The sequence below is a fragment of the Salmo salar genome, chromosome ssa10 (assembly GCF_905237065.1).
Source record: "Salmo salar chromosome ssa10, Ssal_v3.1, whole genome shotgun sequence".
Lineage (NCBI taxonomy): Eukaryota > Metazoa > Chordata > Actinopteri > Salmoniformes > Salmonidae > Salmo > Salmo salar.
Window position 1 is genome coordinate 52,781,265 of NC_059451.1, and position 20,972 is coordinate 52,802,236.

At 42.3% G+C, this 20,972-nt stretch overlaps 1 protein-coding gene across 1 annotated transcript in view; it reads left to right on the top strand.

The window, feature by feature from the left end:
• lmx1a (LIM homeobox transcription factor 1, alpha) overlaps positions 1-20,487 on the top strand; it is a 28,357-nt gene extending 7,870 nt beyond the window's left edge. The window contains exons 3-8 of the mRNA XM_045688706.1: positions 11,456-11,673; positions 11,891-12,090; positions 14,467-14,544; positions 17,242-17,314; positions 17,614-17,811; positions 20,112-20,487. Of these exons, the coding sequence (XP_045544662.1) occupies positions 11,456-11,673; positions 11,891-12,090; positions 14,467-14,544; positions 17,242-17,314; positions 17,614-17,811; positions 20,112-20,251 (907 nt within the window). The 3' untranslated portion in view covers positions 20,252-20,487. The remainder of the gene's footprint in view (positions 1-11,455; positions 11,674-11,890; positions 12,091-14,466; positions 14,545-17,241; positions 17,315-17,613; positions 17,812-20,111) is intronic.
• Positions 20,488-20,972: the final 485 nt, after the last annotated feature.

A 20,972-nucleotide genomic window follows, 5' to 3' on the forward strand; every position in this document is an offset into this window, starting at 1 on the left:
GGTGTACAGTAGAGTACAGTTCAGTTAGCAGGTAGATTAGGTTGGGTGTACAGTAGAGTACAGTTCAGTTAGCAGGTAGATTAGGTTGGGTGTACAGTAGAGTACAGTTCAGTTAGCAGGTAGATTAGGTTGGGTGTACAGTAGAGTACAGTTCAGTTAGCAGGTAGATTAGGTTGGGTGTACAGTAGTGTACAGTTCAGTTAGCAGGTAGATTAGGTTGGGTGTACAGTAGAGTACAGTTCAGTTAGCAGGTAGATTAGGTTGGGTGTACAGTAGAGTACAGTTTGGTTAGCAGGTAGATTAGGTTGGGTGTACAGTAGTGTACAGTTCAGTTAGCAGGTAGATTAGGTTGGGTGTACAGTAGAGTACAGTTCAGTTAGCAGGTAGATTAGGTTGGGTGTACAGTAGAGTACAGTTCAGTTAGCAGGTAGATTAGGTTGGGTGTACAGTAGAGTACAGTTCAGTTAGCAGGTAGATTAGGTTGGGTGTACAGTAGTGTACAGTTCAGTTAGCAGGTAGATTAGGTTGGGTGTACAGTAGAGTACAGTTTGGTTAGCAGGTAGATTAGGTTGGGTGTACAGTAGTGTACAGTTCAGTTAGCAGGTAGATTAGGTTGGGTGTACAGTAGTGTACAGTTCAGTTAGCAGGTAGATTAGGTTGGGTGTACAGTAGAGTACAGTTCAGTTAGCAGGTAGATTAGGTTGGGTGTACAGTAGAGTACAGTTCAGTTAGCAGGTAGATTAGGTTGGGTGTACAGTAGAGTACAGTTCAGTTAGCAGGTAGATTAGGTTGGGTGTACAGTAGAGTACAGTTCAGTTAGCAGGTAGATTAGGTTGGGTGTACAGTAGAGTACAGTTCAGTTAGCAGGTAGATTAGGTTGGGTGTACAGTAGAGTACAGTTCAGTTAGCAGGTAGATTAGGTTGGGTGTACAGTAGTGTACAGTTCAGTTAGCAGGTAGATTAGGTTGGGTGTACAGTAGTGTACAGTTCAGTTAGCAGGTAGATTAGGTTGGCTGTACAGTAGTGTACAGTTCAGTTAGCAGGTAGATTAGGTTGGGTGTACAGTAGTGTACAGTTCAGTTAGCAGGTAGATTAGGTTGGGTGTACAGTAGAGTACAGTTTGGTTAGCAGGTAGATTAGGTTGGGTGTACAGTAGTGTACAGTTCAGTTAGCAGGTAGATTAGGTTGGGTGTACAGTAGAGTACAGTTCAGTTAGCAGGTAGATTAGGTTGGGTGTACAGTAGAGTACAGTTCAGTTAGCAGGTAGATTAGGTTGGGTGTACAGTAGAGTACAGTTCAGTTAGCAGGTAGATTAGGTTGGGTGTACAGTAGTGTACAGTTCAGTTAGCAGGTAGATTAGGTTGGGTGTACAGTAGTGTACAGTTCAGTTAGCAGGTAGATTAGGTTGGGTGTACAGTAGTGTACAGTTCAGTTAGCAGGTAGATTAGGTTGGGTGTACAGTAGTGTACAGTTCAGTTAGCAGGTAGATTAGGTTGGGTGTACAGTAGAGTACAGTTTGGTTAGCAGGTAGATTAGGTTGGGTGTACAGTAGTGTACAGTTCAGTTAGCAGGTAGATTAGGTTGGGTGTACAGTAGAGTACAGTTCAGTTAGCAGGTAGATTAGGTTGGGTGTACAGTAGAGTACAGTTCAGTTAGCAGGTAGATTAGGTTGGGTGTACAGTAGAGTACAGTTTGGTTAGCAGGTAGATTAGGTTGGGTGTACAGTAGTGTACAGTTCAGTTAGCAGGTAGATTAGGTTGGGTGTACAGTAGAGTACAGTTTGGTTAGCAGGTAGATTAGGTTGGCTGTACAGTAGTGTACAGTTCAGTTAGCAGGTAGATTAGGTTGGGTGTACAGTAGTGTACAGTTCAGTTAGCAGGTAGATTAGGTTGGGTGTACAGTAGTGTACAGTTCAGTTAGCAGGTAGATTAGGTTGGGTGTACAGTAGTGTACAGTTCAGTTAGCAGGTAGATTAGGTTGGGTGTACAGTAGAGTACAGTTTGGTTAGCAGGTAGATTAGGTTGGGTGTACAGTAGAGTACAGTTCAGTTAGCAGGTAGATTAGGTTGGGTGTACAGTAGTGTACAGTTCAGTTAGCAGGTAGATTAGGTTGGGTGTACAGTAGTGTACAGTTCAGTTAGCAGGTAGATTAGGTTGGGTGTACAGTAGAGTACAGTTCAGTTAGCAGGTAGATTAGGTTGGGTGTACAGTAGTGTACAGTTCAGTTAGCAGGTAGATTAGGTTGGGTGTACAGTAGTGTACAGTTCAGTTAGCAGGTAGATTAGGTTGGGTGTACAGTAGTGTACAGTTCAGTTAGCAGGTAGATTAGGTTGGGTGTACAGTAGAGTACAGTTCAGTTAGCAGGTAGATTAGGTTGGGTGTACAGTAGTGTACAGTTCAGTTAGCAGGTAGATTAGGTTGGGTGTACAGTAGTGTACAGTTCAGTTAGCAGGTAGATTAGGTTGGGTGTACAGTAGAGTACAGTTCAGTTAGCAGGTAGATTAGGTTGGGTGTACAGTAGAGTACAGTTCAGTTAGCAGGTAGATTAGGTTGGGTGTACAGTAGAGTACAGTTTGGTTAGCAGGTAGATTAGGTTGGGTGTACAGTAGAGTACAGTTCAGTTAGCAGGTAGATTAGGTTGGGTGTACAGTAGAGTACAGTTCGGTTAGCAGGTAGATTAGGTTGGGTGTACAGTAGAGTACAGTTCAGTTAGCAGGTAGATTAGGTTGGGTGTACAGTAGAGTACAGTTCAGTTAGCAGGTAGATTAGGTTGGGTGTACAGTAGAGTACAGTTCAGTTAGCAGGTAGATTAGGTTGGGTGTACAGTAGAGTACAGTTCAGTTAGCAGGTAGATTAGGTTGGGTGTACAGTAGTGTACAGTTCAGTTAGCAGGTAGATTAGGTTGGGTGTACAGTAGAGTACAGTTTGGTTAGCAGGTAGATTAGGTTGGGTGTACAGTAGTGTACAGTTCAGTTAGCAGGTAGATTAGGTTGGGTGTACAATAGAGTACAGTTGGGTTAGAAGGTAGATTAGGTTGGGTGTACAGTAGAGTACAGTTCAGTTAGCAGGTAGATTAGGTTGGGTGTACAGTAGTGTACAGTTCAGTTAGCAGGTAGATTAGTTTGGGTGTACAGTAGTGTACAGTTCAGTTAGCAGGTAGATTAGGTTGGGTGTACAGTAGTGTACAGTTCAGTTAGCAGGTAGATTAGGTTGGGTGTACAGTAGAGTACAGTTTGGTTAGCAGGTAGATTAGGTTGGGTGTACAGTAGTGTACAGTTCAGTTAGCAGGTAGATTAGGTTGGGTGTACAGTAGAGTACAGTTCAGTTAGCAGGTAGATTAGGTTGGGTGTACAGTAGAGTACAGTTTGGTTAGCAGGTAGATTAGGTTGGGTGTACAGTAGTGTACAGTTCAGTTAGCAGGTAGATTAGGTTGGGTGTACAGTAGTGTACAGTTCAGTTAGCAGGTAGATTAGGTTGGGTGTACAGTAGTGTACAGTTCAGTTAGCAGGTAGATTAGGTTGGGTGTACAGTAGTGTACAGTTCAGTTAGCAGGTAGATTAGGTTGGGTGTACAGTAGTGTACAGTTCAGTTAGCAGGTAGATTAGGTTGGGTGTACAGTAGTGTACAGTTCAGTTAGCAGGTAGATTAGGTTGGGTGTACAGTAGAGTACAGTTCAGTTAGCAGGTAGATTAGGTTGGGTGTACAGTAGTGTACAGTTCAGTTAGCAGGTAGATTAGGTTGGGTGTACAGTAGAGTACAGTTCAGTTAGCAGGTAGATTAGGTTGGGTGTACAGTAGAGTACAGTTTGGTTAGCAGGTAGATTAGGTTGGGTGTACAGTAGAGTACAGTTTGGTTAGCAGGTAGATTAGGTTGGGTGTACAGTAGAGTACAGTTTGGTTAGCAGGTAGATTAGGTTGGGTGTACAGTAGAGTACAGTTCAGTTAGCAGGTAGATTAGGTTGGGTGTACAGTAGAGTACAGTTTGGTTAGCAGGTAGATTAGGTTGGGTGTACAGTAGAGTACAGTTCAGTTAGCAGGTAGATTAGGTTGGGTGTACAGTAGAGTACAGTTCAGTTAGCAGGTAGATTAGGTTGGGTGTACAGTAGAGTACAGTTCAGTTAGCAGGTAGATTAGGTTGGGTGTACAGTAGAGTACAGTTTGGTTAGCAGGTAGATTAGGTTGGGTGTACAGTAGTGTACAGTTCAGTTAGCAGGTAGATTAGGTTGGGTGTACAGTAGAGTACAGTTTGGTTAGCAGGTAGATTAGGTTGGGTGTACAGTAGAGTACAGTTCAGTTAGCAGGTAGATTAGGTTGGGTGTACAGTAGTGTACAGTTCAGTTAGCAGGTAGATTAGGTTGGGTGTACAGTAGTGTACAGTTCAGTTAGCAGGTAGATTAGGTTGGGTGTACAGTAGTGTACAGTTCAGTTAGCAGGTAGATTAGGTTGGGTGTACAGTAGTGTACAGTTCAGTTAGCAGGTAGATTAGGTTGGGTGTACAGTAGAGTACAGTTCAGTTAGCAGGTAGATTAGGTTGGGTGTACAGTAGAGTACAGTTTGGTTAGCAGGTAGATTAGGTTGGGTGTACAGTAGTGTACAGTTCAGTTAGCAGGTAGATTAGGTTGGGTGTACAGTAGTGTACAGTTCAGTTAGCAGGTAGATTAGGTTGGGTGTACAGTAGAGTACAGTTCAGTTAGCAGGTAGATTAGGTTGGGTGTACAGTAGAGTCTGTGTGTGTGTGTGTGTATGTGTGTGTGTGTGTGTGTGTGTGTGTATGTATGTGTGTGTGTGTGTGTGTGTGTGTGTGTGTGTGTGTGTGTGTGTGTGTGTGTGTGTGTGTGTGTGTGTGTGTGTGTGTGTGTGTGTGTGTGTGTGTGTGTGTGTGTGTGTGTGTGTTCACCGCGGTCTGGCTCCAGGTTCACCTGATACAGCAACAGGATCTGTCTGCATCATGCCTACTTGAGGTCTGGACTAATAGTCAGGTTCAAGAGGTAAGACTGGGAGCGTTGGAGAACAATGGGTGGACTGAAGTCTGTCTCTGTGTATCTGGAACACAAGGAACAGAGTGACCTTCCCCCTGGGTTGAAACAGAGAGTGAGAGCTGCCTTGTGACTGATACACAGACAGTGGTCACAGTGCACGTCCATAACAACATAGAGAGAGAGAGAGAGAGAGAGAGAGAGAGAGAGAGAGAGAGAGAGAGAGAGAGAGAGAGAGAGAGAGAGAGAGAGGTAGAGAGAGAGAGAGAGGTGGAGAGAGGTAGAGAGGTGGAGAGAGGTAGAGAGAGAGAGAGGTAGAGAGAGAGAGAGAGAGAGATAGAGAGAGATATAGGGAGAGAGAGGTAGAGAGAGAGAGAGAGAGAGAGAGAGAGAGAGAGAGGGAGAGAGAGAGAGGTAGAGAGAGGGAGAGAGGTAGTGAGAGAGAGAGAAAGAGAGAGAGAGAGAGAGAGAGGGAGAGAGAGGTAGAGAGAGAGAGGGAGAGAGAGAGAGAGAGAGAGAGAGAGAGAGGGGAGGGAGAGAGAGAGAGGGAGAGAGAGAGAGAGAGAGAGAGAGAGAGAGAGAGACTACTGACTGTTCTCTCAGTAATGTTCTTGTCACTAGTTAATGTCTCCTTGAGTGTGTACATTTACTGTGGCCGTGTTCGATTGTTCCAAGTCCTGGGGCCTCATTTATCAATATTGCATATAAATGATTCTAAAATACTACTTAGGAATGGAATTGAGAATGTTCGTACAGATAGAAAAAACGTGTGATTTATTAAACAACCCTACGGGTGTCATATGCATACCGACAGGAGATAACCATTGTTCTCAGCCTCAGTGCTCGTACACGACCTTGGCTATTTGCCTTTCGAAACGCCACTAATTAACCATATATGGTCAAAATTAAATATTTAAAGCCCGTGGGGCATATACAACGCCATACTATGAAATACAACGGTGCAACCCCTAAAAAAATATATATATATATATATTTCAGAGACTGAAATAGAGGTGCTAGTGTCAGAGATTGAATAAAACCAATCAAAAGGTTTTATTCGGCTCGCCCAGTTGCCCCCCCGCCTTCTAGCTCTGACTCTACTCATAGGTACGTTATTGAGGAAAAATATACTCTCTATACCTGTAGCCAGGAAAAATATACTCTCTATACCTGTAGCCAGGAAAAATATACTCTCTATACTTGTAGCCAGGAAAAATATACTCTCTATACCTGTAGCCAGGAAAAATATACTCTCTATACCTGTAGCCAGGAAAAATATACTCTCTATACCTGTAGCCAGGAAAAATATACTCTCTATACCTGTAGCCAGGAAAAATATACTCTCTATACCTGTAGCCAGGAAAAATATACTCTCTATACCTGTAGCCAGGAAAAATATACTCTCTATACCTGTAGCCAGGAAAAATATACTCTCTATACCTGTTGCCAGGAAAAATATACTCTCTATACCTGTAGCCAGGAAAAATATACTCTCTATACCTGTAGCCAGGAAAAATATACTCTCTATACCTGTAGCCAGGAAAAATATACTCTCTATACCTGTAGCCAGGAAAAATATACTCTCTATACCTGTAGCCAGGAAAAATATACTCTCTATACCTGTAGCCAGGAAAAATATACTCTCTATACCTGTAGCCAGGAAAAATATACTCTCTATACCTGTAGCCAGGAAAAATATACTCTCTATACCTGTAGCCAGGAAAAATATACTCTCTATACCTGTAGCCAGGAAAAATATACTCTCTATACCAGTAGCCAGGTAGCAGGTAGGTAGCCTAGTGGTTAGAGCTTTGGGACAGTAACTAAAAGGTTGCTGGATCGAATCCTCTGACAAGGTAACAATGTAAAAATCTGTTGTTCTGCCTCTGAACAAGTCATTCAACCCACTGTTCCCTGGTAAGCCGTCATTGAAAATAAGAATTTGTTCTTAACTGGCTTGCCTAATTAAATAGAGGAAAAATAAAAAATAAAAACTATCTTAAAATGAATGCATTAACTGTAAGTCACTCTGGATAAGAGTGTCTGCTAAATGACTAAAATATAAATGTAAAATGTATGTGTTACTGTTCACTTAGCTGATTATTGCATCCAAAATATTGGCTCATCGAGGGCTATGAGATGCCGATCTGCAAGCTCTCGCTGAAAAGTGCCCATTGTCAAAAACTTGAGTGTGAATAGCACTTGGATCTGAATGAGAATGGCATGTGTTTGCCTTTTTAAAAGTAGGTCTTAAATCCTCGCAAAAATCCTATAAGATTGGTTTTTGGAAACTATACTTGTTGAGCCAATCTGTACTTTCTGCAGAAAAAGTCCCACCTGTCTGTAAAATCTACCTCTCTGCAGCGTGTGGCAAATCTCCAAACGGATCAAGTTTAACCATCTCTCATTCCATTTCCCATCATATCATTTTTTTAATAGTGTTTACACAATGGTTTCACTTTCACCTCTAATTTAACAAATGACTGTACTCAATATGGATTAGTATCGTAACAAATGCAATGTGTTGAAATTATTAAAGCATGTCAATCAAGAAATCCCTATGCTTGACAAGCAGTTCCCTTTTCCACCACTTGGCACTGTGCCTATGCATGGTCGTGGCTGTGCGTACATTTACTCACGCTCTCAAACGTTCCTATTGATGAATCTCACAATTTGTGTGGAAATAATCCAGCGCATGGTTTACGCATAGATTGTGCCTATGCATGATTGATAAATTGGCCCCTGGTGCTTTTACAGTCTTTTTTTTTTTCTTGCTTAGAAAACTTGGGGGGCCAAATAAACCACCCGTGGGCCAAATCCGGGCCGTAGGCCGCCAGTTGGGGAACCATGCCATAGGTGCTGTCTTGGTAAAATGAGTGCACATACCAAAGACATTAAGGGTTGGCAGACAGCTTGTGTTGGTCCCCTCATGGGCTACTTAGAATAAGCTTGACCGTTTCCCCGGCAACCCCACAGCAACACCAATAGGTCTCAGCAATGCAGGGCTTTGGGGTGTTGCTGTTTACACCACTGTTTCCACTGTGACATTTTAACCTCTGTGTCTGAGTGTCTTTTTGTTTTTTGTGTGAAAACATGATTCTTGGAGGTCATACTTGGGGTCATGTTGTTGGTTCGTAACAGTAAACAACATGTTCAATTCAGGGCTACTTCTTGTTCCAACACGAACATACTGTGTAGGTAAATATCAATAGGATATACCCAGTAAGCAAAATTACGTTGAAAATACATATTCTCCAGATGTTTTAATTAGGTTCATTTTCAGTTCTGAATTAAAGTTGAAAATAAGTATTTTCAGAATTTTGAAAATAAGTATTTTCCGGACATTGAAATTTTGTATTTTCCGGACACTGAAAATACATTATGTATGGACAATTAAAAAACATATTTTACGGACATGGAAAATACAGTACCAATCAAAATTCTTCAAAGTAGCCATCCTTTGTCTTGATGAAAGCTTTGTACACGCTTGGCATTCTCTCAACCAGCTTCACCTGGAAGGCTTTTCCAACAGTCTTGAAGGAGTTCCCACATATGCTGAGCACTTGTTTGCTGCTTTTCCTTCACTCTGCGGTCCAACTCATCCCAAACCATCCCGACCATTGAGGTCAGGTGATTGTGGAGGCCAGGTCATCTGATGCAGCACAACTGTCTTGGTGTGTTTGGACCATGATAGTTTGTTGGTGATGTGGACACCAAGGAACTTGAAACTCTCGACCCGTCACTTGAAACTCCATCACTCTCCTTCTTGGTCAAATAGCCCTTACACAGCTTGGAGGTGTGTTGGGTCATTGTCCTGTTGAAAAAAAAATGATAGTCCCACTAAGCACAAACCAGATGTGACGGCGTATCGCTGCGGTAGCCATTCTGGTTAAGTGTGCCTTGAACTCTAAATAAATCACAGATAGTGTCACTTGCAAAGCACCCCCACACCATCACACCTCCACCTCCATGCTTCACAGTGGGAACCTCACATTCAGAGATCACCTACTCTGCGTTTCAAAGACACGGCCGTTGGAACCAAAAATCTCAAATGTGGACTCAGCAGACCAAAGGACAGATTTCCTACCGGTCTAATGTCCATTGCTCGTGTTTCTTGGCCCAAGCAAGTCTCTTCTTCTTATTAGTGTCCTTTAGTAGTGGTTTCTTTGCAGCAATTTGACCATGAAGGCCTGATTCACGCAGTCTCCGCTGAACAGTTGATGTTGAGATGTGTCTTTTATTTGAACTCTGTGAAGCTTTTATTTGGGCTGTAATTTCTGAGGCGGGTAACTTTAATGAACTTATACTCTGCAGCAGAGGTAATTCTGGGTCTTCCTTTCCTGTGGTGGTCCTCATGAGAGCCAGTTTCATCATAGCGCTTGATGGTTTTTGCAACTGCACTTGAAGAAACTTTCAAAGTTCTTGACATTTTCCAGATTGACTGACCTTCATGTCTTAAAGTAAGGATGGACTGTTGTTTCTCTTTGCTTATTTGAGCTGTTCTTGCCATAATACGGACTTGGTCTTTTACCAAATAGGGCTATCTTCAGTATACCACCCCTACCTTGTCACAACACAACTGATTGGTTCAAACGCATTAAGAAGGAAAGAAATTCCACCAATTAACTCTTAACAAGGCACACCTGTTAATTGAAATGCATTCCAGGTGACTACCTCATGAAGCTGGTTGAGAGAATGCCAAGAGTGTGCAAAGGTGTCATCAAGGCAAAGGGTGACTACTTTGAAGAATCTCAAATGTAAAATATATTTTGATTTGTTTAACACTTTTTTGGTTACTACATGATTCCATATGTGTTATTTCATAGTTTTTATGTCTTCACTATTATTCTACAATGTAGAAAATAGTCTAAATAAAGAAAAGCCCTGTAATGAGTAGGTGTGTCCAAACTTTTGACTGGTACTGTACTTGTTATTTTGGTCATAGTTTTTTTGGGGCCAAATTTCAACTGTATATACATTCACTTATGTCTACATGTCAATGAAGAAAGCGTTATATCACATTCAATATTGTGAAATCCACTTAAAATAAGAAAATGGAGCTAACTGAAGATATTCACATGCACTTGTTAGTTTGTTCATCTATTTCTGGTTCAGATTTGGTCCGTACGCCTTGTCCTTGATTTCAACATCCACAGATGTTGTTTTTTGGTCCGGTTCGGAATGGTCTTATTTATGGTACTGAATAGTCGGTAACATAACCCTATCATTATATAAATCTATGACAAAAGTATTGACCTTTCTTTAGGCCTAACATTGATTTTCAGATCATTCCTTTTTTATGAACGATGCATACATAGCATCCACTTCCCTAGCAAAGAGACAAAGACACAGCATCCACTTCCCTAGCAAAGAGACAAAAACACAGCATCCACTTCCCTAGCAAAGAGACAAAAACATAGCATCCACTGCCCTAGCAAAGAGACAAAAACATAGCATCCACTTCCCTAGCAAAGAGACAAAAACATAGCATCCACTTCCCTAGCAAAGAGACAAAAACACAGCATCCACTTCCCTAGCAAAGAGACAAAAACACAGCATCCACTTCCCTAGCAAAGAGACAAAAACATAGCATCCACTTCCCTAGCAAAGAGACAAAAACATAGCATCCACTTCCCTAGCAAAGAGACAAAAAACGAGTCATCCTCTCAAGTTTCCATGGAGACGCCACTGGTGTGACCCTTGGTTCTATCAAGTCAGAAAACAACCCCCAGATCCAAACTGATGACGCACCATCCTGGTTGACAGACCCAAACTGCTGTGGCTGCCAGAAAGCGGAATAATACGTCTGCTGATTCGGGTCTGGCTCTTCTTTAGTTCCTCTCAGGTTAAGCAGATTTAGGGATAATTCCGCAGATAATTCCCGGGACCGGCAGTCCCAGCCTCTCACTTCGGGATTCCTGATTCCCCCCCCCCGGCTGGAGCCATGGCATGTGGAGCGCCTTTCTACCGCTTCCCGGGAGCGCGGCCTCGGACACGGCAGCCAGAGCCGTAACAGTAACAGTCTCCGAGGCTGAGCCCCCAGTGCTGGTTGCCAGGCGCTAAGATGGACACTCGCCACTCTGGGGGTATTTGTCTGAGTGTCTGAGGGAGAGCAGAGGGAGAGGGGGAGAAGGAGGGGGTATGAAAGCTGGCAGTCTTGATTGACTGAACGACTCAGCAACATTCCAGTAACCTCTGAGAGCTCGTCTAGAGAAGTTGTGTCTGGGAAGCGTGGTGTGTTGAACTATTATTTGGGGTGGAGGAGCTGTCACTCAAGCAGTGCACCAGAGCAGTAGAGACGTAAAAAGTGCTCAATACAAAAGTCATTAGTAGCAATGCTCGTTGAAAGTCAAACCTAGATTATGTTTAAACCTAGAAACCTAGATTGTTTAAACTTGTTTAGGTTTAAACGCTCCTCTCTCTCTCTCTCTCTCTCTCTCTCTCTCTCTCTCTCTCTCTCTCTCTCTCTCTCTCTCCCCAGTCTGTTTGCAGTGAGGTGTGGTGGCTGTGCAGAGGCCATCTCCCCTGCAGAGCTGGTGATGCATGCTGGAGCTGCAGTGTTCCACCTGGCCTGTTTTAACTGCAGTCTCTGTTCCTGTCTTCTGCGGACTGGAGACTGCTGTGTCCTCAGGGAAGGACGGTTGCTCTGTGCTAGAGACTACAACCAGGAAGTGGACAGACCCACCTCATCAGACTCAGGTACACGTTCTGTGTGTGTTTGTGTTTGTGTGTGTATGTGTGTGTGTGTGTGTGTGTGTGTGTGTGTGTGTGTGTGTGTGTGTGTGTGTGTGTGTGTGTGTGTGTGTGTGTGTGTGTGTGTGTGTGTGTGTGTGTGTGTGTGTGTGTGTGTGTGTATGTGTCTATAAACCTCAGAATGGTTATATATGGATTTTTTCCCTTTGTCCTGTCTTGGCAGGTGAAAGTGATGATGAGGAGGAGGAGGAGGAGGAGGAGGAGAAAGGGGATGAGGGCAGTGTGAAGGCTTCAGGCAGACGTGGCGGCGGAGCAGACGACCCTGAACACAAACGACCCAAACGTCCACGCACCATTCTGACCACCCACCAGAGACGGGCCTTCAAAGCATCCTTCGAAGTCTCCTCCAAGCCCTGCCGGAAGGTAGGGCCTAGGTGTACACCACACCATGAAGGGCTCCTAAAAAGAATGTAGAAAAGCTGGGGTTGTAGTTTGCACTTTGAAGGGTCCTCACTCAGAATACTCTCCAACAGCGGATTATTGTCTTCATCACAAGGGTCTGAGGTTTGATAGCTATAGTTAATACGCTGTACTGATATGAGTCATCATGGAAGTGTCCTTATATTAGGGTATGTAGATTACAAGGGTCATATCACGTTTACTTCCTCTCTCTCCTTCCTTCTGTCCTTCCCTTTCTCTGTCCCTCCCCTCTTCTCTCCCTCTGTCCCTCTCCTCTTCTTTCCCTATGTCCCTCTTCTCTCCCTCTGTCCCTCTCCTCTTCTCTCCCTCTGTCCCTCTTCTCTCCCTCTGTCCCTCTCCTCTTCTCTCCCTCTGTCCCTCTTCTCTCCCTCTGTCCCTCTCCTCTTCTTTCCCTATGTCCCTCTTCTCTCCCTCTGTCCCTCTCCTCTTCTCTCCCTCTGTCCCTCTTCTCTCCCTCTGTCCCTCTCCTCTTCTCTCCCTCTGTCCCTCTTCTCTCCCTCTGTCCCTCTCCTCTTCTCTCCCTCTGTCCCTCTTCTCTCCCTCTGTCCCTCTCCTCTTCTCTCCCTCTGTCCCTCTTCTCTCCCTCTGTCCCTCTTCTCTCCCTCTGTCCCTCTTCTCTCCCTCTGTCCCTCTTCTCTCCCTCTGTCCCTCTCCTCTTCTCTCCCTCTGTCCCTCTTCTCTCCCTCTGTCCCTCTCCTCTCCCTCTGTCCCTCTTCTCTCCCTCTGTCCCTCTCCTCTTCTCTCCCTCTGTCCCTCTCCTCTCCCTCTGTCCCTCTTCTCTCCCTCTGTCCCTCTCCTCTTCTCTCCCTCTGTCCCTCTCCTCTTCTCTCCCTCTGTCCCTCTTCTCTCCCTCTGTCCCTCTCCTCTTCTCTCCCTCTGTCCCTCTTCTCTCCCTCTGTCCCTCTTCTCTCCCTCTGTCCCTCTTCTCTCCCTCTGTCCCTCTCCTCTTCTCTCCCTCTGTCCCTCTTCTCTCCCTCTGTCCCTCTCCTCTCCCTCTGTCCCTCTTCTCTCCCTCTGTCCCTCTCCTCTTCTCTCCCTCTGTCCCTCTCCTCTCCCTCTGTCCCTCTTCTCTCCCTCTGTCCCTCTCCTCTTCTCTCCCTCTGTCCCTCTCCTCTTCTCTCCCTCTGTCCCTCTTCTCTCCCTCTGTCCCTCTCCTCTCCTCTCCCTCTGTCCCTCTTCTCTCCCTCTGTCCCTCTCCTCTTCTCTCCCTCTGTCCCTCTTCTCTCCCTCTGTCCCTCTCCTCTTCTCTCCCTCTGTCCCTCTCCTCTTCTCTCCCTCTGTCCCGCTCCTCTTCTCTCCCTCTGTCCCTCTCCTCTTCTCTCCCTCTGTCACCCCCCTCTTCTCTCCCTCTGTCCCTCTCCTCTTCTCTCCTTCTCTCCTTCTCTCCCTCTGTCCCTCTCCTCTTCTCTCCTTCTCTCCTTCTCTCCCTCTGTCCCTATCCTCTTCTCTCGCTCTGTCTCTCCCTTCTTCTCTCTGTCCCTATTCTCTCCCTCTGTCCCTCTCCTCTTCTCTCCCTCTGTCCCTCTCCTCTTCTCTCACTCTGTCCCTCTCCTCTTCTATCCCTCTGTCCCTCTCCTCTTCTCTCACTCTGTCCCTCTCCTCTTCTATCCTTCTGTCCCTCTCCTCTTCTCTCACTCTGCCCCCCCCTCTTCTCTCCCTCTGTCCCCCCTCTTCACCTCTTCTTCTCTCGCACTGTCCCTCCCTTCTTTTCTCTGTCCCTCGCCTCTCCCTCTGTCCCTCTTCTCTCTCTCTGTCCCTCTCCTCTCATCTCCCTCTGTCCCTCTTCTCTCATCTCCCTCTGTCCTTCTCCTCTTCTCTCCTTCTGTCCCTCTTCTCTCCCTCTGTCCCTCTCATCTTCTCTCCCTCTGTCCCTCTCATCTTCTCTCCCTCTGTCCCTCTTCTCTCCCTCTGTCCCTCTTCTCTCTCTCTGCCCCTCTACTCTTCTCTCCCTCTGTCCCTCTCATCTTCTCTCCCTCTGTCCCTCTCATCTTCTCTCCCTCTGTCCCTCTTCTCTCCCTCTGTCCCTCTTCTCTCCCTCTGTCCCTCTTCTCTCCCTCTGTCCCTCTTCTCTCCCTCTGTCCCTCTTCTCTCTCTCTGCCCCTCTACTCTTCTCTCCCTCTGTCCCTCTCATCTTCTCTCCCTCTGTCCCTCTTCTCTCCCTCTTCTCTCTCTCTGCCCCTCTACTCTTCTCTCCCTCTGTCCCTCTCATCTTCTCTCCCTCTGTCCCTCTGTCCCTCTCTTCTCTCCCTCTGTCCCTCTCATATTCTCTCTCTCTGTCCCTACCCCTCCCTTCCCTCTGTCCTTCCCTTCCTCTCCAAGGTAAGAGAGACCTTGGCAGCGGAGACCGGTCTGAGCGTGAGAGTCGTGCAGGTCTGGTTCCAAAACCAAAGAGCCAAGGTACAGTAATGTGATGCTGCCTGCACCCCCACCCCTCAACACTCTTTCTACCTCCCAGATACTTTCATGTGTACCATTAATAACGGAACTCTTTCGGCAGTGTGCTGTGCTGCCAACCTGGAAATCACTCCTGTTATCTCTCTATTCAGGAAACTGATGACATCTCACTCATAGATCCTTCCAGATAAGGGCTGTATTTCCTTCCAGCGGGCAGCGTGTGTGGTTTTCTCTCCATGAAATATGCTATTTTCTTTCCCTCCACTATTAATACGTTTCAACTGAGTGAACATGTTCCTATGAAGACCAGGTTTGAGAGAGAGGCTGTGGAGTGAGATGTAACTGTAGATGTAATGAAATGATATCTGTTTATATTGTAGATGTAACTGTAGTTGTAATTAAATTATATCTGTTTATATTGTAGATGTAACTGTAGATGTAATGAAATGATATCTGTTTATATTGTAGATGTAACTGTAGTTGTAATTAAATTATATCTGTTTATATTGTAGATGTAACTGTAGATGTAATGAAATGATATCTGTTTATATTGTAAATGTAACTGTATATGTAATTAAATTATATTTCTGTTTATATTGTAGATGTAACTGTATATGTAATTAAATTATATTTCTGTTGATATTGTAAATGTAACTGTAGATGTAATGAAATTATATCTGTTTATATTGTAGATGTAACTGTATATGTAATTAAATTATATTTCTGTTGATATTGTAAATGTAACTGTATATGTAATTAAATTATATTTCTGTTTATATTGTAGATGTAACCGTAGATGTAATGAAATTATATATCTGTTTATATTGTAAATGTAACTGTAGATGTAATGAAATTATATCTGTTTATATTGTAAATGTAACTGTATATGTAATTAAATTATATTTCTGTTGATATTGTAAATGTAACTGTATATGTAATTAAATTATATCTGTTTATATTGTAGATTTAACTGTAAATATGTAATTAAATTATATTTATGTTTATATTGTGGATTTAACTGTAAATATGTAATTAAATTATATTTATGTTTATATTGTGGATTTAACTGTAAATATGTAATTAAATTATATTTATGTTTATATTGTAGATTTAACTGTAAATATGTAATTAAATTATATTTATGTTTATATTGTAAATATAACTGTATATGTAATTAAATTATATATCTGTTTATATTGTAAATGTAACTGTATATGTAATTAAATTATATTTCTGTTGATATTGTAGATGGAACTGTATATGTAATGAAATTATATTTATGTTTATATTGTAGATTTAACTGTAAATATGTAATGAAATTATATTTATGTTTATATTGTGGATTTAACTGTAAATATGTAATTAAATTATATCGATGTTTATATTGTGGATTTAACTGTAAATATGTAATTAAATTATATTTATGTTTATATTGTGGATTTAACTGTAAATATGTAATTAAATTATATTTCTGTTTATATTGTGGATTTAACTGTAAATATGTAATTAAATTATATTTCTGTTTATATTGTAGATGTAACTGTAAATATGTAATTAAATTATATTTCTGTTGATATTGTAGATGTAACTGTATATGTAATTAAATTATATTTATGTTTATATTGTGGATTTAACTGTAAATATGTAATTAAATTATATATCTGTTTATATTGTAGATGTAACTGTATATGTAATTAAATTATATTTCTGTTGATATTGTAAATGTAACTGTATATGTAATTAAATTATATTTATGTTTATATTGTAGATGTAACTGTATATGTAATTAAATTATATATCTGTTTATATTGTAGATGTAACTGTATATGTAATTACATTTTATTTTTGTTTATATTGTAGATGTAACTGTATATGTAATTAAATTATATTTCTGTTTATATTGTAACTGTATATGTAATTAAATTATATATCTGTTTATATTGTAGATGTAACTGTATATGTAATTCAATTATATTTCTGTTGATTTTGTAGATGTAACTGAATATGTAATTAAATTATATTTATGTTTATATTGTAGATGTAACTGTATATGTAATTCAATTATATTTCTGTTTATATTGTAACTGTATATGTAATTAAATTATATATCTGTTGATATTGTAGATGTAACTGTATATGTAATTAAATTATATCTGTTTATATTGTAGAAGTAACTGTATATGTAATTAAATTATATTTCTGTTTATATTGTAACTGTATATGTAATTCAATTATATATCTGTTGATATTGTAGATGTAACTGTAGATGTAATTAAATTATATCTGTTTATATTGTAGAAGTAACTGTATATGTAATTAAATTATATTTCTGTTTATATTGTGGATTTAACTGTATATGTAATTAAATTATATTTCTGTTTATATTGTAGATGTAACTGTATATGTAATTAAATTATATCTGTTTATATTGTAGAAGTAACTGTATATGTAATTAAATTATATTTCTGTTTATATTGTGGATTTAACTGTATATGTAATTAAATTATATCTGTTTATATTGTAGATGTAACTGTATATGTAATTAAATTATATCTGTTTATATTGTAGATGTAACTGTATATGTAATTAAATTATATCTGTTTATATTGTAGATGTAACTGTATATGTAATTAAATTCTATCTGTTTATATTGTAGATGTAACTGTATATGTAATTAAATTCTATCTGTTTATATTGTAGATGAAGAAACTGGCAAGAAGGCAGCAACAGCAGCAGCAACAAGAGCAGCATGAACAGCCAGCACATCACACTGGTAGGCTACTGTACTGTACCACCCACTAGGCACAGACCTCAATTCAACTTCTGTTCCACGTTGGTTCCACGTAATAGGGTCATGTTACACACACACACACACACACACACACACACACACACACACACACACACACACACACACACACACACACACACACACACACACACACACACACACACACACACCAACACACACAGGGTAAGCTTATCTAGTATGCGTAATTGTTATATTGTTGATTTGTTGAGATTGACCTATCCTGTGATTCCTGTGATTCCTGTGATTCATGTGCTCCACAGCGCCCTCCTGTGGTAGTCTGACCTCTGACCTGAACCCTCTGAGTTTGTACCACCACCCCCAGCACCACCACCCCAGCCTCCAGCAGATGCAGGCCCTGGCCCAGGCCACCTCCTTGGGGGTGCAGGAATATGACATGGAACCCTTTAGACAGGGACTCACCCCTCCACAGATGCCCGGGGACCACATGCACCCCTACGGTAAATACAAGCAATACTCCTCTACTATAGTACAGTGAAAACTGTAGAACTTACATGTCAAAACAACACACACTATGATGGCCCCTCCATTCTCTCTATACTCTCTCTCTCTCTCTCTCTCTCTCTCTCTCTCTCTCTCTCTCTCTCTCTCTCTCTCTCTATATATATATATATATATATATATATATATATACCCCTCTCTCTCTCTCTCTCTCTCTCTCTATACCCCTCCTCTCTCTCTCTCTCTCAATAAAAATTAACAGTAAACATTACACTCACAAAAATTCCAAAATAATAAAGACATTTCAAATGTCATATTATGTGCAAATAGTTAAAGTACAAAAGGGCAGATAAATAAACATAAACATGGGTTGTATTTACAATGGTGTTTGTTCTTCACTGGTTGCCCTTTTCTTGTGTCAGCAGGGCACAAATCTTGCTGCTGTGATGGCACACTGTGGTATTTCACCAAATAGATAAGGGAGTTGATCAAAATGTGGTTTGTTTTTAATTATTTGTGGTTGTGTGTAATCTGAGGGAAATATGTCTCTAATATGGTCATACATTTGGCAGGAGGTTAGGAAGTGCAGTTCAGCTTCTACCTCATTATGTGGGCAGTGTGCACATAGCCTGTCTTCTCTTGAGAGCCAGGTCTGCCTACGGCGGCCTTTCTCAATAGCAAGGCTATGCTCACTGAGTCTGTACATAGTCAAAGCTTTCCTTAAGTTTGGGTCAGTCAGTGTACTCTCTGTTTAGAGCCAAATAGCATTCTAGTTTGCTCTGTTTTTTGGGAGTTTATTCTTTCCAATGTGTCAAGTAATTATCTTTTTGTTTTCTCATGATTTGGTTGGGTCTAATTGTGTTGCTGTCCTGGGGCTCTGTGGGGTCTGTTTGTGTTTGTGATCTGAGACCCCCAGGACCAGCTTGTTTAGGGGACTCTTCTCCAGGTTCATCTCTCTGTAGGTGATGACTCTGTGGGGTGTGTTTGTGATCTGAGCCCTAGGACCAGCTTGTTTAGGGGACTCTTCTCCAGGTTCATCTCTCAAGGGAATCGCTTCCTTTTAGGTGGTTGTTGAATGTAACGGCTCTTTTCTGTATTTTGATAATTAGCGGGTTTCGGCCTGATTCTGCTCTGCATGCATTATTTGGTGTTTTACGTTGTACACAGAGGATATTTTTGCAGAATACTGCCTGCAGTCTCAATTTGGTGTTTGTCCAGTTTTGTGAATTCTTGGTTGGTGAGTGGACCCCAGACCTCACAAACATAAAGGGCAATGGGTTCTATAACTGATTCAAGTATTTTTTGCCAGATCCTTATTGGTATGTCGAATTTCTCTCTCTCTCTATACCCCTGTTCTCTCTCTCTCTCAATTCAATTCAATTCAAGGGCTTTATTGGCATGGGAAACATATGTTAACATTGCCAAAGCAAGTGAAGTAGATAATTAACAAAAGTATCTTTCTCCCCCCTCTCTCTCTCCCCCCTCTCTCCCGCTCTCTATACCCCCTCTCTCTATCGCTATACCCGCTATCTCTTTCTCCTCCCCCCTCTCTCTCACCCTCTCTCTCTCACCCTCTCTCTCCCACTCTCTCCCCTCTCTCTCTCAATCTTTCTATACCCCCCTCTCTATATCGCTGTACCCTCTCTCTCTCTCTCTCTCTCTCTCTCTCTCTCTCTCTCTCTCTCTCCCCCTTTCTCTCAATCTCTCTCTCTCTATATCCTCTCTCTCAATCTCTCTCACTATCCCCTCTCTATACCCCTCTCTCTCTTTCTATACCCCCTCTCTCCCCTCTCTCTCCCCCTTCTCTCTCTATACCCCCTCTCCCCTGTCTCTCTCTCTCCCCTCTATACCTCTCTCTCTTTCTCTATCGTCCTCTCTCTATACCCACCCTCTCTCTTTCTCTCTCTCGCTCTTGCTCTCTCTCTCTATACCCCTTCTCTCCCTCTCTCTCTCGCTCTCCCCATTCTGTATACCCCCTCTCTCTCTTCCTTCTCTCTCTCTCTCTCTCCCCCCTTTCTTGCTTCCTCTCTCTCTCCCCCTTCTCTCTCTATCCCCCTCTCTCTCTTTCCCCCACTCTCTCTCCCCTTTCCCCAATCTTTCCCTCTCTCTCTCCCCTTACTGTCTCTCTCTCTCTCTCTCTCTCTCTGTCTCTTCCCCTTCACTCTATCTCCCCTCTATCCCCTTTTTCTCTGTCTCATCCCCTTCACTCTATCTCCCCTCTCTATCCACTTTTCTTTCTCCCTCTCCCCCCCTCTCTCTCCCACCCCCTTCTCCACTCTCCCCTACTCCTCCCCCCCAGGCTGCAAGGACCTTTATGTGGAGATGGATGGGAACCCTCTCTGTAACCTAGGTGACGGAGACTGCCTGTCTTTGTGTGACTCATCCCTGGCCACGCCTATCGACCACCTTTACTCCATGCAAGATTCCTACTTCACCTGAGTCTGGAGGCTCAGATCCAGGAGAAGGGGGCTTCTCCCTCACACCCTCCGTCCAGACTCTCCCCTCCACGGGCACAGCGACCCCACACTGTACCACTGAGGACGGACTCAATTCCAAGTGGACCCTCTGTACAAGTGTGTGTTTTACGTGAAGTTCAGAAAATAATGTATTGTATAACTGTAAATAACTATCTTGGCTATTATTTGTATTTATTACATTTTGTGTGTGTGATCTACAGTATTTGTGCCCAAAACGAATAACCTTGGAATAAATGGATACAGTAATAACGTTTATTTCTCAGTTGTCATATAGGCCTACTATGACTGTATGAATACGCTGCTAACTGATCTATGGTGAAGAGAAGGTATAACAGACTGAGATATATAGCAGACTGAGTTATAGCAGACTGAGTTATAGCAGACTGAAGAATAGCAGACTGAGATATATAGCAGACTGAGTTATAGCAGACTGAGTTATAGCAGACTGAGGTATATAGCAGACTGAGGTATATAGCAGACTGAGTTATAGCAGACAGAGTTATAGCAGACTGAAGAATAGCAGACGGAGGTATATAGCAGACTGAGTTATAGCAGACTGAAGAATAGCAGACTGAGGTATATAGCAGACTGAGTTATAGCAGACTGAGTTATAGCAGACTGAGGTATATAGCAGACTGAGGTATATAGCAGACTGAGTTATAGCAGACTGAGTTATAGCAGAC